At 55.8% G+C, this 14,507-nt stretch overlaps 1 protein-coding gene across 1 annotated transcript in view; it reads left to right on the top strand.

Moving 5' to 3' along the window:
• LASP1 (LIM and SH3 protein 1) overlaps window positions 1–14,507 on the top strand; it is a 34,281-nt gene that overhangs the window by 3,128 nt on the left and 16,646 nt on the right. The window contains exon 2 of the mRNA XM_064473490.1: window positions 1,926–2,020. Within this exon, the coding sequence (XP_064329560.1) occupies window positions 1,926–2,020 (95 nt within the window). The remainder of the gene's footprint in view (window positions 1–1,925; window positions 2,021–14,507) is intronic.

Here is a 14,507-nt window from a genome sequence, read left to right as displayed (position 1 = left end):
AACTCGGGACTCAACTGTTGATGGGTCTGTCCTTAGAGTCTGAAAGCAGGGAGCGGGGGAAAAATAATCCTGTGGAGGCTGGATGTGAACGAGGGTGTTGGTACAGAGCGGCTCGTGGTGCAGAAAGAAGCCCCCACTTGTTGTTAGCTGCAAGCTCCGGAGGAACTTGTTTAACTAGAGGAAAAGAATAAATATGTTGCTCTGAGCAACTGAAACGAGGCATTGTCCTTCTGGGCTGAGTCAGTCTTGTAGAGCAGCGGAGGTGTTTGTGCACCGGGGTGTGGTACCTGCGGGAAGGTGGCACAAGGGCTTAGGCTTGGCTTCTGCTGCCTCCTTGCAGGAACACAGGCTGAGCCAGTAGTTGCAGTGGTGGAAATGACTCTTTAAAAGCTTAAGGGTGGAAATCATAGTAACAACTGCCAGCTGTTCTCCCTGGGTTTGCTCACTGCATAGTAAGTGTGTGCCTGGCTCCGAGTCCCGGGTGTCACACTGCGGGCTTGCTGGCTGTAATCCACTTGGTATTAGGAGCTGCTAATGTGGCTTTTTGCTTGTTCTTTCCCTGCTTTTGCTGGGTGGTTTGTGCAGGGAGGGCAGCCCCAGGGCAGGACTGCCTTACCTCCAGTGAGTAAAGGCATTGCTTCGAGTGAGTAAAGATGCTGCTACAGGCAGTGCTTTCCTTGTTGCACCTCTCCAGCTTGGCTCCTGCCTGCGGGCTCAGCTTTTGGCGGGGCCGGGGGAGTCACGCCGGACCCCTCCGGCCCTGATGGCTGTGGCTGCCAGAGGAAGGGCGAAGTCTGGTCACCAGGCGACTGGCAGGGCATCGGCCTTGGTCTGCGTGGGGTGGCATTGCAGAATTGCTTGGTCTGAGCTGTTCTCATGGGGCTCCCTCCAGCCTAGAAAACTGCTTGGGCCAGTTAAATGCCAAGTGGAAGTAATTTCTTTGAGTAGCCCTAAAAATTTAATTAACTCCAAGGAGGTGTTTTAGGTGTTGCAACCCATAATGTAGGGTCATGATCTGAATCTGGTTAAAAGGAGAGCTGTGCTGCTGTACGGCTGTGCTCAGGGGACAGACCTCAGGTGTGGGGTGGGCTCAGCTTGAGGCTGCCGATGCATCCTCTCACCCACAGCTCCTGCAAAAACTACCTTCCCCGGAACATCAGGCTAGTGGATCCCCTTCCTTGTTGCTGTCTCCCCAGCCCTGCCCCCTGTTAGGATGCAGCACTGGCAAGAACGGTCATAGCTCTTGACAGCCCCACTGTGGGGAGGGGAAGGCTGAGGAGTGATTGGGGTGACCCGGCACCCTCTGGGGCCGTAGGTCTGTGAGGCTGGGGATTAGCTGGTTACCTGACAGAAGGGCGGTATCTGTGGTGAGGACCTTTGGGCCATCTGTGTTGGACTGTCTGCTTTTCATGAGAACCTTTTCTCTTTGTTTCCTTGGCTCGGCTGCGTGCGGCCTCACCTGACCTGCTCTTCTGGCTATCTCTTGGCTAACACCAGCAGAAAAACCTAAAGCAGCAACTGTGAAGCCTGCAAATGACAGCTGTCAGCTCTGACAGTCTCCCTGCTCGCTGGGGTTTATGTTGTGCCTCCTTTGTAGTAAGATGCTTCTCCTATCCTGTGTTTGGCCGAGCCAAATGAATCCCTGGCCTGGAGATAAGGAAGCAAGATGCTGCTATGATGCAAGTCACAAGTGTTGCTGCCCTGTTGAGAGAAGATGCGTTGGGAGGGTTGGAGGGGTGGGATTTACTTGTGTCCTAAACTAGCAAGACTATTGTCTGTCCTCTAGGTTTTGCAGGGGTCACGGATGCTATCGCTGACATCTCTAGGCTGGAGGAGCTGCTGCGTTTGAGTTGTGCAATTCTAGTGGGACGTGGCCCTATTTTGCAAGTCACTTGTGTTAATGATTCTCTTGTCTCTGTTTCCAGTTCTGGCATAAAGCATGTTTCCACTGCGAGACCTGCAAGATGACCCTAAACATGAAAAACTACAAGGGCTACGAGAAGAAGCCGTATTGCAATGCGTAAGTCTCCGCTACCTGCTCTAGTCGCTGCTGAGAAAGCGTTGGGCCTGGGACATGCTGCAGGATTTGCTGGACCCTCCTCCCTCCTAAGCACTGGGCCTCACCACCTGAAATGGGTTGTGGGGAACCCTGACCTCTGCAGAAACTCTCTCCCTGTGCTGCTCTGCAGCATTTTCTGGGAGTGCATGTGAAGCCCTGGCCGAAGGGGCCGCACGTGCCAATTAATGCCAGTATTAAAACAGTGTTTCCCAGGCTTAAATGCCAGCTGATGGCCACGGCTCCAGTTCCAGCTTGGGCAGGCAAAAGATGAATAGAATTCATATACAGGCAGGCATTTACATGGAGCTGATCTTAATCTGTATCCCCTTAGAGAAGGAGAAATATGAAAGGTGTTTATACCACCCCAACCGAATGCAGGTGTCTGGGGAGAGGAGAGATGCCCGTTTGTGCGGGGGGAGCGGGGCGTGCGAAACAGCCAGGGACACCGGTGCCACTGCGGCCGGTGCTCCGATGGGCTCGCGGCCAAGGGCGCTCGCCCGAAGCTGCCAGCACTTGCCCTGGATGTTGTGAAGCTAAAACACAGCTTGAACGCAGGATCCTTCTGAGCAGCGTGGGAGAGGTGGTGGCAGAGCAGGGTACAGCTCCCCGTACTGCACCCCAGTTTGCTTTCCTGCATCTTTCAGGCTGTTTCTGAGTGGTGGTCGTCCGCTGGCTCCCATTTTTCTTAGCAAGAAGGACCCTTAATTGCAACCCTATGCTGTTGCACAATGAGCTCTAGTCCCTGCTCAGCCCAAAGGGAAGCACTGAGCTCTGCTACCCGACGCGCTTCTGTCTATAAAGCAGCTTTGCAATAAGGCTTTTGTAGCTGCTTCTTGTACGTTAACAGTTCTTCAAAGGAAAATGAGATAACAATGCTACTTAGCACTTGTGTAGCGTGGTCCATTCACAGAGTGCTTTAAAAGCATTAATCCTGACAACATCCTTGTAAGATGGGTATTACCCTATTAACGCCTAAGGCAAGTAGGAAGGAGGAGCAGTAAGACTGTCAGCCATGTGGTACCTTAGCAAAAACCTCCCACTTCTGTAGCTCTCTTGTATGTTGGTTATTGCTGGTATCAGGTGTTGATGATGGCCTTGGGCAAGTCCCAGTGAAAACCTCTTGAACTTGTAGCATTCAAGTCTGGGCTGGTAATGGTGGTGTCTTGGGACCTCACCTGAAATGCCGGGTGGCAACTGCGTGAAAAGTAGCAAATAACTCTTTGGCTGTTCAGCTGTATGGGGGCCAGCAGCATGATTAGAGCTCCAGCTTCTGAGCTGAAGCTGGGAATTCCCTGGAACTTCCAGGGGGAACTGATGAGAGGGACACTTGTCCTTGGACTGTGCAAGCCTTGTCCTTACAGTGATGGTGGTCCTGCCAGCCTGGGATCTGTGAGCTTGAGACCTTGGTTTGCAGAGACCTGCAGGAGATAAGACCCCTGAGCTCTTTGTGTCCTGAACCAGAGCTTTCTTCTCTGGATGCCAGCTCTGGCAGAGCGCCCTGCCTGGCCTGCAGCGCTGGTCCCTGGTGCTTCTGCCCCTGGTGCTTCTGCCCCTGCCTGTAGGGATGGGCCTGGGGTCCTGTTCGTGTGCTCTCTCCCTCCAGGCTGCTGGAAGGGAAGTGGGATAATAATGGGAAATTCCTGAGATTCCAAGGAGTCTGCGCAACCTCCATCCATCTCAGCCCCCTCTGCTGAGAGCTCCCTTTGATGCTGGCTGGCTGTCTTAACCCTTTAACAGCCTCCCTGAAGAGGCAGCTGCCTGTATTGCCTCTACCCCAGGGTGGCCCTGGATGTTCAAACTGTGCACTGAAACCTGCATTAAATGCTTTGTTCTTCCTACCTTGCCTGGCTGTGCCTTAAAGGGAGGTGAGAGCAGCTGACAACCCCTGGCATGTGAGGCTTTGCCTGTGGCAGCTGCCAGCCCCTTCCTTGCCAGGGCGGAGGCTGTGCAGTTGCTGTGGCAGTGCCCAGGTGTGGGGCGACGGGAAGCTGGAGCCGGAGGACGTGGGTTTGGTTCCTTCTCAGCTGGTGCCCCTGGAGTGGTCTAGGGAGGACAAAGCGGCCAGGCGAGGTGAGTGTCTGGCAAAGGACAGCCCAGAAGGAGCTCACCCTTCCTGAACGGCTTTTGCTGATGTTGGAGTTGAGGGGCGACATCATCTATCACCTGAGGAGGGGGTGGAAAAGCAACATTTATCCTGGCAGGGAAGAGGCTGCTTTTCTGAACTTGCCTTAGCACAGGGTCTCCTCTGTTTGAGCCGTGGCCTTCTGCCAAATTCCTGAGTTTTTCTTCAAGAGAGCAGGAGGAAGAGGGCTGGGCTTCCTCTCTATCTGACATTACCCTAGCAATAAATCTGCCTGAAGCCTTTCAAGAAGGTGGCTGGTTAACTCTGCCCTCTACCCTCCCGAGCCCATCAGCGTCAGGAACTTGCTTGGTGGCAGACACAACCATCTCCACCCTCCTGGCCGTTCCCCTTCTGCCTTCAGCTTGGGACTGGGGTGACCGGTTGTTCACTGGAAGCAGCATTCAAGGCTGGGCTTATCTCTTTACATGGGCACTTAGAACTAAAAGAGGTAGGAGTGGAGGAAGTAGATACCCAGGTGAAGTTTGAGGCTTCTGCAAATGAAGGGTGGGGGAGAGCTGGGCTGCACAGGACAGGCAAGCCTGCATGTGAGTTCAAGGGGACCAGCTGCTCCCAAATATGCATTATATACATAGGCTTTAATTTCTTGCTGAGCTGAAGGGATAACAGCTCTGTGCTGAGGCTGGGGGACCGGGGCCGTGAGTCCCAAACGGAGGTGGTACCTGCAGCCCCAGGGCTCCGGTCCCCTCCCTCCAGCCAGCCCTGGTGACTGGCAGCTCTGCGTTGCTTCAGCGGTGGCTCAGTGTGCCACAAATCTGTGCCTTGCAAATCCTGTCTGAGAGTTCAAAGCTCTGTGTGTGCACTGGGGTGTTGGCGGCTTCACAGACATCCCCGGGCAGTGCTGCTCTTGAAATGCAGAGGAGCTCGCGTACGCCTGGGTGTGAGGTGGGAGAAGGAGCAGTATCCTGGGCAGGAGGCTCCTTTTCTGCCTCCTGTCTTGGCTACAAGGTCGTTCTGCTCATCTCCCTTGAGGACATCTAGATAAGACCTGAGCCTAGGCTTACCTCGGAGCTGTGGGTTTGCCTGAATTCGTGCTGATGTGCAAGCGATTGCCTTGTTGGCTGTATCTCTGCTCAGAATGCCCCGCTCTGGCTGCGTGCACATCCCCTGTGCTGGCATCCCGCCGCTGGAGCACGGCTGAGCAGAGGGGCTGCCTCCGCCGCCTGCACACCCCACAGCGCTGGGTTTTTTTCCTTTTATTTCCTTGCTGCTGCAGGCTAGCTGGCAGGAAGTTAATGGCCTACTTGCTCCGCAGTCCCTCCTCCCCCACCAAGGAGAGGCAGCCTGGCCTGACAGCGCAGCATCCTTTGTTTGAACGTGCGTGGGGAGGTGGTGCTGCCCACCGAGACCCTTTGCTGTCGCCCTGGCTCAGGCTGCCCTGCCAGCGCAGGGCACGACAAATCGCTGTGCTCTTGCATCTCCGCATCCCCCGTGCTAAACTGCATTTTTTCCCCCCCTCTCAAAAAGGGGCTAAAGGCGAAGTGAGACTGCCAAAAATACATTAGGTAGGTGTGTCGGCAGGGTCCCCGCTCTCTCCATCTGCCGTGCTTGCATGCCTTCAGCTTTCCTTCAAGGAGTTGACTTTCTTTGCAGAGAAACCGCACCCGGCGCGGCGGCGGCGTGTGTGCCGGCTGCGTCCCGGGGGATCGGGGATCGCAGGGCTGACATTCCTCTTCACTGAGTCAGGGCCAGCGGCTTCCGCCTCGGCAGCCGCCCTGCCCGGCTTACCTAGACCGAGCACCTAGGGTGACTGGGGCACCTCTGATGCCTGGTGATGACCCGAAGAACCCCCCTGGCAGATTTCTCACGGCTAAGATCCTTGCCTTTCCATGCAGAACAAGCGGTCTTGATACCTCTGGGCTAACTCCTTGCTTGGAAAAAGTTAGCGAGTGGCTCTGAGCCTCTACGAAGGAGCCAATGATCTGTTCTTGGCATTCCTTTCCGCTCCATCTGGTAGCAGCCTACTGCATTAATAAAGTGATCTTCCAAGTTGGGGTGGGGGTGGGCAGGAAGGGAAAGAGGAACAACTGTGTTGCCGGGACAGAGTCTGGGTGTTTATCCCATGCTTTATTTGTGCTGAGTTTCTGGATAAGAACTGCCTTTCTGTCTTGGTGCGCACACTTTGCGTGCCGTGGAGCTCTGAACAGACGCTGCTTTTTTTGTCTTGCTGTAAATGAAAGCTGGCCTCCCCATATGCTGCTGTGGGAGGGAGGCTTTGGGGAGCTGGGGGGTACAGGGTGCTTCTGTTTCACCTCTGCTGTGTTTGGGGAGGGGCTCGCCGATGCACCTCCTGTGGGGGAGAGGAGATACGATATATGGGAAAGCTCTCGTGAGTAATGCCATGATTAATGGTTGGAAGGCTGCAAATGTTAGTGAATCCGCTTTGGGGTGGAGCCTCTGGTTTCTGAAGTGTTTGGGGATGACTTACTCCGAGTCCTGTCTGTGTACCGTGGACGTCTCAGCTGACACTATTCCTCTGGAAATCCAAAATCCTTCTCCGGGGCTCTGCTCCCCTCCCTCCAGCCCATCCACGGCTGTTACCGCCTCTCTGAGGCTGGAGGTCGGTTTAAGCCAGTGGTGCCCCAGTGTGCGCAAGGCAAAGCGTTTGTGGGTGAAGCCTCTGCGGAGGGGGCGAGGGCAAACCCCACCGTGACTCTTCGCAGGTAACGCCTCACCCTGGGTGGCTGTGTTGCTCCTTCCTGGTAGCCCCAGGCGTTCTCCACCCGCCTGGCAGATGTTTCCCCACTGCCCCTGGAGTTAGGCGGCAGAAAACACGTGCTCCTGCTTCAGGTGTTTGGTGCCTGCTTATTGTTAAAGACTAAACCATCTCACTGTAGCAAAGCAGATGGTAAGTGAGCCTTGTTCTCCGAGGAACGCTATCCCCGTAGTCAGGGTGTGCCGCATCGGTGGGCGAGGGTCCTCCTGCTGTCTCTGTCCTGCCGTGCACGGGAAAACCGAGCCGGCGTCCCCGCTCCTGCCCCTGGGCTGGCGGGCAGCAGCATGGCTCGCCCTGCGCGGGTGGGTTTGCGGGTTCAGGCAGAGCTCCGGGGCCTGGCAGCTGCCTGCAGCCCTGCCCTGGAGGGGGGGAGGGACAGCAGCCACGCAGCGTCCCCGGAGCCAGGAGCGCAGGGTTTGGGCTGAGCCCGCAGCGAGGGCTGCCCAGCGCTGACCTTGCTGCGGGGGGACAGGCTGCAGATGAATGTTGACTTTCCTAAACTTGCTTATCCGTGTCTGGGGCCAAAGAACCTTGTGGAAAAACCCAGCGCCGTTGCGATGCTCGCGCTGTTCCCATAAACAGTAGCGGGGGGAGGATGGGACAGGCAGTGCTCTGTGTTGGGGGCTCAGTGATGGGAGGGGGGAGCAGCGGGACGAGCAGAGCCCTTTCCAGAAGTGAATTCTGGCTTCACAGCTTGGCAGCCCCTGTTCTCCTGCCTTCACTTGAAACTTTTCCATTATGGATTAGAGCAGGTTTGTGAAAACAGGCTGGTTTTGACTCAGGCAGCTCTGCAACACCCTCGGTAAGTGCTGGCAGAGCCTTTGGGGATGGGGGTGAGTTGGATGCTGCCTGTGCTCACGGGGAGCAGAGCTGGCTGAGCAAAACCCTGCTCCCTGCTGCTGTCCCATGCCAGGACAGCCATGCTAGAGCCGGTGGCAACGGGTTTTGCTTGTCCTGCCTCCTCCAGCGCTGCGCTAGCCTGGCACCAGTACACCGGGTGGGCACTGGGAGGGTCTTTGAGAAATAGTATCCTACAAAGTTGCGCTCCGAGCTGCGTTATGCAAAGCCATTTTTGAGGCAGGCTGAGAGCAGATGCTGGGAGATGGCAGCAGCTGCACACGTGGAGGGCTGGACCAGCCATTTTGGCAGCTTCTCCCCGAAAACCCCGGGAGGAACTGAAGTTTTTCTCTGCAGCCTGCTCTTTTAGAGTAGGATGTTTGCAAGCCTTCAGCAAAGCAGTGTGGTGCTGCTTTTATTATTAAAAAAAAAAACAGTTTATTTTTTATTATGCTTGTCCCCAAGAATCACAGCTCTTTGAAAGGCAGGATGTGAACTTGGGTGCCTTTTGGCAGAGCAGAGCCTATTACTTCCTTTGTTTAACTCCTCTTTTCCGAAACCCTGATACAGCTGCACAAAGGTGACCGTCACCTCTGGGAGGTGCAGGATTGCGCGCGAGGAAGAGATGGTGCATTTGCATCCCGTGCTGAAGCCTGTGCTGCTGTTTGCTGGACAAGTCTGCCAAAATCACTTGCTTAAAGCAGCCTGTATTGAACATAAGCAACACTTGGAGCTAGAGAGGCTCAGTTATCTCACGCATGATTTATGGTGTAAACTAGTCTTGCTGGAGGAACAGATAAGGGTTTGAGTCACGCTGAAGCTGCCGAGTCTGGGTCCGGTGCCTTCAGACCCCCGTCAGTTTGCTTTTTTGTAGAACAGCTGGAGGGTGCCATGATGCACTTAAATGAGTTTTTACAGATGTGTCCCACCAGCCTCTTGACTGGAGAGGTTTAACTCTGTTTCCAGCTTGTGTGAAGCTCCAAAGGCAGAAGTTGGAAGTGCTGCCACTTAACTTGGCTCCCTGGTAAGGCAGCTCTCGGGGGCAAACGCTGCTTTTTAGGGCAGGTCTGGGATGTGATGGGGTGCAAGTGCTTGGAGGGTTGCACTGATCTGGAGGCGAGATCACTGGCGAACCCTTTACGCTGCCGCTCTGGGACTGAAAATACCGCCCGGGTGTCTGACTTGCGGGTCACAAGGAAACTGGCACCGAGGAGCCGGTATGGGGCTGTTTCTGGTTGGTGTATGGGAAGGAGGGGGTCTGTGTTTGCTTTCTAATGTCCCTTCTGGAGGAGCTTCCTACCTTAGCCTTGCCTTTGGTCGCAGGATGGCTTCTCAAGTGAACCGGGTGAGCTCTTTCTGCTGCGGCTGGGCGAGGGGGTCTGTAGTGATGCTGGGGGAAAAGGCAGAGCTGCTCGGGGAAGGGCTGAGAGAGGCACAGAGCAGGCAGACCATTACCCACAGGAACCCTGTGACTCACTGCTAACAGTGGGGTAAACCTTCAGCTGCCTCAGAATTGCTGTATTCAAGCAACTCCTAATGCGGGAGCCAGACGGGTTCGGTCTGGCCAGAGGAGACTCGATTGACCTGATTTAACAATGCAACAAAAAATGCCTTGTCTCTGGTGGCTGTGGCTGGACCGGCGCAGCCTCGCCGGGGTATCTTGCCAAGGGCTCGTACGCAGGGTCCTGCTGCGGGCCATAAAGCTCCTCTTTTTGGAGGAGGAACTGTGCGCCCTGGGTTTCTGAGGGTGGTGACCAGCCGCCCCCTCGGTGGATGGCACCTGCGTGGCCGGAGGTGTTGCTGTGATGCAGAAAGCAAATGGTTTGGGACTGTGGTTTGGGGTTGGGGCGGGGGGCAGACGCCGCATGCCGAGCTGGGGGCTGGCTGTGCCTGCACAGGGCAGGCGACCTCTGGAAAGTGGGGCTGTCCCTGCTATCACTGTGCTCCTCCCCTCCTTAGCTGGCTCTTCAATTACTTCTGCAGCGTGTGAAATCTGGGGTGGCTTTTCCTGGCATCTCTCCTGCTGGGTGTAATCACCCGAGGTCCTGCCGAGCTGCAGATTAAAAGGGGTATTTTTCTGCCAGCCCTGAGCGAGGATGCGACGCTGGCACACGCCGCCCCGAGCCTTCGCTCCATCACGTGTCCCCCTGCCCCACATACTCGCGTGCCGCTTCGCTTAATCTGACAGCAGCCCCCTGCGGCGGGGGTCGGGCGGGGGGAGGGATCCCCTGTCACCCATTCGTTAAACTCCAGTCAGGCAGAGGACGGATGCCAGCGGTGTCTGCGAGGAGAGACCCTGAAGTGCGAGGCCGATCCACTGGCCGTCTGGCGGCTCTGCCGCTGAGACCAGCAGGCTCCTCTCCATCGGTTGTTGTTAAAATACTCCGCGCCCGCCTGGCTGATGGAGCAGCCTTAGGGATGCCGAGGGCTCGATGTGCGTTGCCCCGGCGCGGGCTCTGCACCACTCCTGCTCTGCAGCCGCCGGCTCAGCTGCCACAGCCGCAGAGCACCAGGCGGTCCCCGAGACCCACCGAAACTTGGCCCCTTTCCTGCTTCACCTTCTTATATCCCTGTACCCTCAGGCAGGGAAAACACCGTGATGCTCCTACCAAAACGAGCAAAGCGTCTGGATCCTGGTGCGGCGTTAGCCAGGAGCAGGAACCAGGGGCACCTCGCTACAGGGAGCTTGCATGGGGGTTTTTTCCATGGCTCCCATTTATTCTTGAGAGGTTACTGGTTTTGCTTGAATAGCTATTACTTAGCAGCAGACTTTACACAAATGTCACATCTCAGGGTGCGTGGGACTAATTATTTCCTTGCAGTTTGTCAGAAGAGGGATGGTTTGAAGGAGCTTCCCCCCATTTGTCTTCTCAGCCGCTTGTGCCTGAAGCCTGGAGGGTTTTTCTAATGGCCCTTCAAGGCTTCATCTTCCCTTAAAGTGCCTTTTATTCCCTGCATGGTTCTCTACCTGTTGCCTGAACTTAGGGAACAAGTGTTTCTGCAGCAGAGGGAGGGAGTGAAGGGCATCAGGGCAGGTGTGCACGTGTTACGGGAGCGTACGTGAGTGTGATGCTGGCAGGGGACCTGCTGGCAGTGGCCAGGTGAGCTCCTGCAGCGCGATCCCTTCTGCAGCTGCCAGGAGAAAGCCTCCTCCTCCATGGACTTTGGGCTCAGCGCTGCATGGAGGGTGCTGTGGTGGGCACCCAAATTCCTGCTGGCTCCAGTTTTGGAAGCCTTTGGCTCTGGTCCCTGTTGGTGCAGGTGGCTGTGCGGTAATTGCACGGGTGGATTTGGTCTGTGTTGCTCATGCTTCTTCTGAAAGAGTTGGGCAGGTTGAGCAATAAACACCCTCCCCCTTCCCTGTTCCCCAGCCAAGACCTATTTATGGTGATGGCTGGGGGAGGGCAGCGAGGACCCACAGCTCTGCTCCTTCCTTGGCTTTGACTGTGAGAAGGGGGAGAACTGGGTCTGCTCCACCACGAGACCACCCCGTGCGAGGAGGGATGAGCCCATCTCCGCTGCAGATCCCACAGACGCCCTGTTCCCACGCACACGCTGCCTCCCGCGCTCCCAACCCAAGGCAATTCACTCACTGCTTTCTCATTAAGATTTAATTTATTGCTGACGATGACTGTGGCTGATTCTCATGCATAGGAGATGGTTTTCCCCTCTCCGGTGTGTGGCAGGGATCCGGGCGTCTGTGTCTGTACTGGCTGGGCAGGGGGAAGGCTGGCGTCAGCAGCGGGGGGCTGTCGCTGCTCCTGCATCGGGAACCCCTGGCCTTAAATTCCCCAAGGACTGAAATGCCTCTTCTTAATCAGGCAGATCCCACGAGCTGGGGAGAAAAGCGATGCCTACTCTCAGGGGAAAACACTCAACTTGTACATTTCTTCCTACACCTAGCACAGACAGATTACTCCTGCCTGCTAACAACAGTCTGTAGGGGCTCAAGGCTGAGTAAAAAGCTGCCTCAAATTTCCTCAAAACCTAACAAACGGAAACCTGATTCTAACTTAGTCTGTGGCTATCTCTTCCTCTCCCTCACCAGGCTGCGGCTGTAGCAGGGCGCAGCCTGCTGTGGGTACGGTGTTCCTGTAAATGCAAGAAGCAGGGCTGGTAGCTGTCTTCCAGATTATTTGTATTTTTTTTTCTCCCCTACATCCATGGCTTTTTGGTTTCTGAGCTCCATGGGGATGAATGTCTCCGTTTCCAGCCCTCTCAGTGACTGGGGCTTCCCTCCTCCCTGCATCCGGAGGCTGCTGCTGGGGACTCGTCTTCTCCCAAGCGTTTATTAGCATGCCCAGGGCATGGGATGCGGTTGCCATGGCAATGGGATGATTTCAGCTCGCAGCACCAGCAGATAGTACGGGAGCTCCTGGGCCGTGGCTGAGCCGTAAATGCAGCTCTGGATGATGGTGTGCACAACTTAAAAATGACGTTTGCCCTTCACGGGAGCAGTAGGTCGCATCGTGTGGCTTTCCGGCCGGCCTGGGGGCTGCGTGCAGCCCTCCGTCCCTGTGCCCTTCAGGGGATGGGGCTGCTGAAGTTGGGGGTCACTGTAAAAGCTGCTGCTGAGCAGCAGGAAAAACCTGCTGGATTTGCGAAGGCCCTGGGCAGTGGTGATGGCTCTTGGCTCTCCTCGTAGGACTGGGAGAGAGGTCCATTCCCACCCTCACGGCAGGTCTGGGGCCGGTCTGCATAGTCTGTTGCCTTCCAGACCTGGTCTGCAAATGGAGCATGAGAGATCTGGGAGGGCATTGGGGTTTTGAGCTGCTTGTACTTAAAAGGTGGCTTTGTTTTCTTTGACCATGAGTCAGGCAGTGAATTCCAAGAAACTCAGGAAAGGGCTCCAGGATGCGAGTGGTAACTCGGGTAAAACAAGAGACAAGTCTCAGGACTGTCTTCTCGTGCCCCTGGAAGCCGAGGTAGTGCACTTACTGGATTAGCACTGGTGTGAGCTGAGCCTCGGCTCCCCCAGCAGCTGCCTCATGCACCTGGGTTTGGGCAGCAGAGTGCCCACCTCCCGCTGGTGGTGCTTGCTCCGGGCTCTGCCCAGCAGATACCGGGGCCCGCAGCTGTAATGCGTGCTGCCCCTTTGGGAGGAAGGGGAAGGAGCCGCCCCCGCAAGTGGTCGAGGTGCAGCACCCCTTGAGCAAGGGCTGTTAAATGCAGCCTCCTTTGATGTGTGCTGCCTTGGCCACCGAAGCTTATGGGCTACGGAGAAAGGGGTTTGTCACCTCTGATAACATTGAGGGAAGCGGCCCCTTTTGTCATCCCTTCAACGTACGAATGCGTTAACCCAGCAATAGTGTGATTGCAGCAGCGTTACAGGAGCAATCTGTGCTAACCAGAGGCCAACCCAGGCCAATGTCATTTAGACCGACCCCTCCCCAGCCGGCCCCCAGGCTGTTCATCTCTGCTGGCAGCAGACGGCAGCTGGTGTGGATTTGGGCCCAAGGTGTCTTACACTGTTTTGCTGCTTCTGAAGCGTCACTGGCTGGTGCAGCTCCACGGCAAAGGCTCAGCTGCTGCTGAAGTGCCTGGTGGGGAGGTGGGTCAGGATAGCACCCACCCAGGCACCCACGCTCCAGTGGCACTGGCTGTCTGGAGACTGGGAACTGTGGCCAAAAATGCCCAGAGCGCTTAAATGAATGGCAAACCCATGCCCAGCTCTGTGGTGTGGTGTCCACCTGGTGTCCGTTGTTCCCGGTGAGCGCAGGACCCTCCTGGAGAATCAGATTTTAGCATTACTGGAGTCTTAACACAGGAATTTCTCTGCAGCAAACAGCAGGCAGTAGCTTGGTGAAATATCTGCCTTGATATTGTACCCCAGTGTGAAGCCTTGACATACCAGTGCCCAAAGGTGGTGGGGAAGGGAGCCTGAACACACAGTATTATATCCTCTCTAATCAGATTAGTCTAAACAGAGATTAAACTATATCCTTCGAGCAGTTGGTGATCTGTTGTTTGTCTAAAACTGATTCTTGTCCTTTTTGATCTTATTGCTGGATGTTTGGGGGGGCTGCGGAGGGTTAATTTGGGCTTTTCTGGTGTGGGTACGGCTGTCCCCTCTCTGCTCCGCTGTGTGCTGGTGAAAGATGAGGGCTGGCTGGGGTCTGACGGCCCGTGCCCATCAGATGCTCACGGGATGGCTGCTTTCTGACGGGCAGCGTGTGTCACATCCTCCTGGGGCCCTGGTGTTGCCTCCCACTTCCCGTAAAGCACCAGGCAGCTGGGATGGTGGTGGTGAGGGGCTGTGGCAGCAGGTGATGTCCAGCAGGGTGAGACCTGGAGCAGGGAGGTGGTGGGGTTTTTGGGGGGCCGGGGTGGGGAGGTTCCCCTGCCATGCTGAGCACTGCAGGGCTGGGGAGGGAAGCACGCAGCGAGCTGCTGCTTGCTGAGTTGTCTTTTCCCCTTTCTGCGAACCACATCTGCATTGTTTGGTTTCTCTGTGTGTGGGGGGGGTTCTCTTTATTTTTTCAGCGAGGCTGAGGCAGCTATTTTTATTCTTGAGTTTCCTGCATTGCTGCTTTACTGAGGTACGTGCTGCTCTTGCAGGTCTGTGGTTGTCTGTCTGTTGCTGTCCTGCTCCAGCAGTGCTTCTCTAAAGCAGCAGCTCTTGACCAGGCTCCTCCGCAGGCAGCTGGCTTTCTGCTCATTTACCCTCGTCTGACCACACTTCAATTAGCCTTGGGCAGAGGTGCTAATGCCGGTTCTGTAAATAGATAATTGCTAATGCTGGCGCATACAAGCTT

The sequence above is a fragment of the Phalacrocorax carbo genome, chromosome 25 (genome assembly GCF_963921805.1).
Source record: "Phalacrocorax carbo chromosome 25, bPhaCar2.1, whole genome shotgun sequence".
Classification (NCBI taxonomy): domain Eukaryota; kingdom Metazoa; phylum Chordata; class Aves; order Suliformes; family Phalacrocoracidae; genus Phalacrocorax; species Phalacrocorax carbo.
This window is presented reverse-complemented; position numbering and strand designations above follow the sequence as displayed.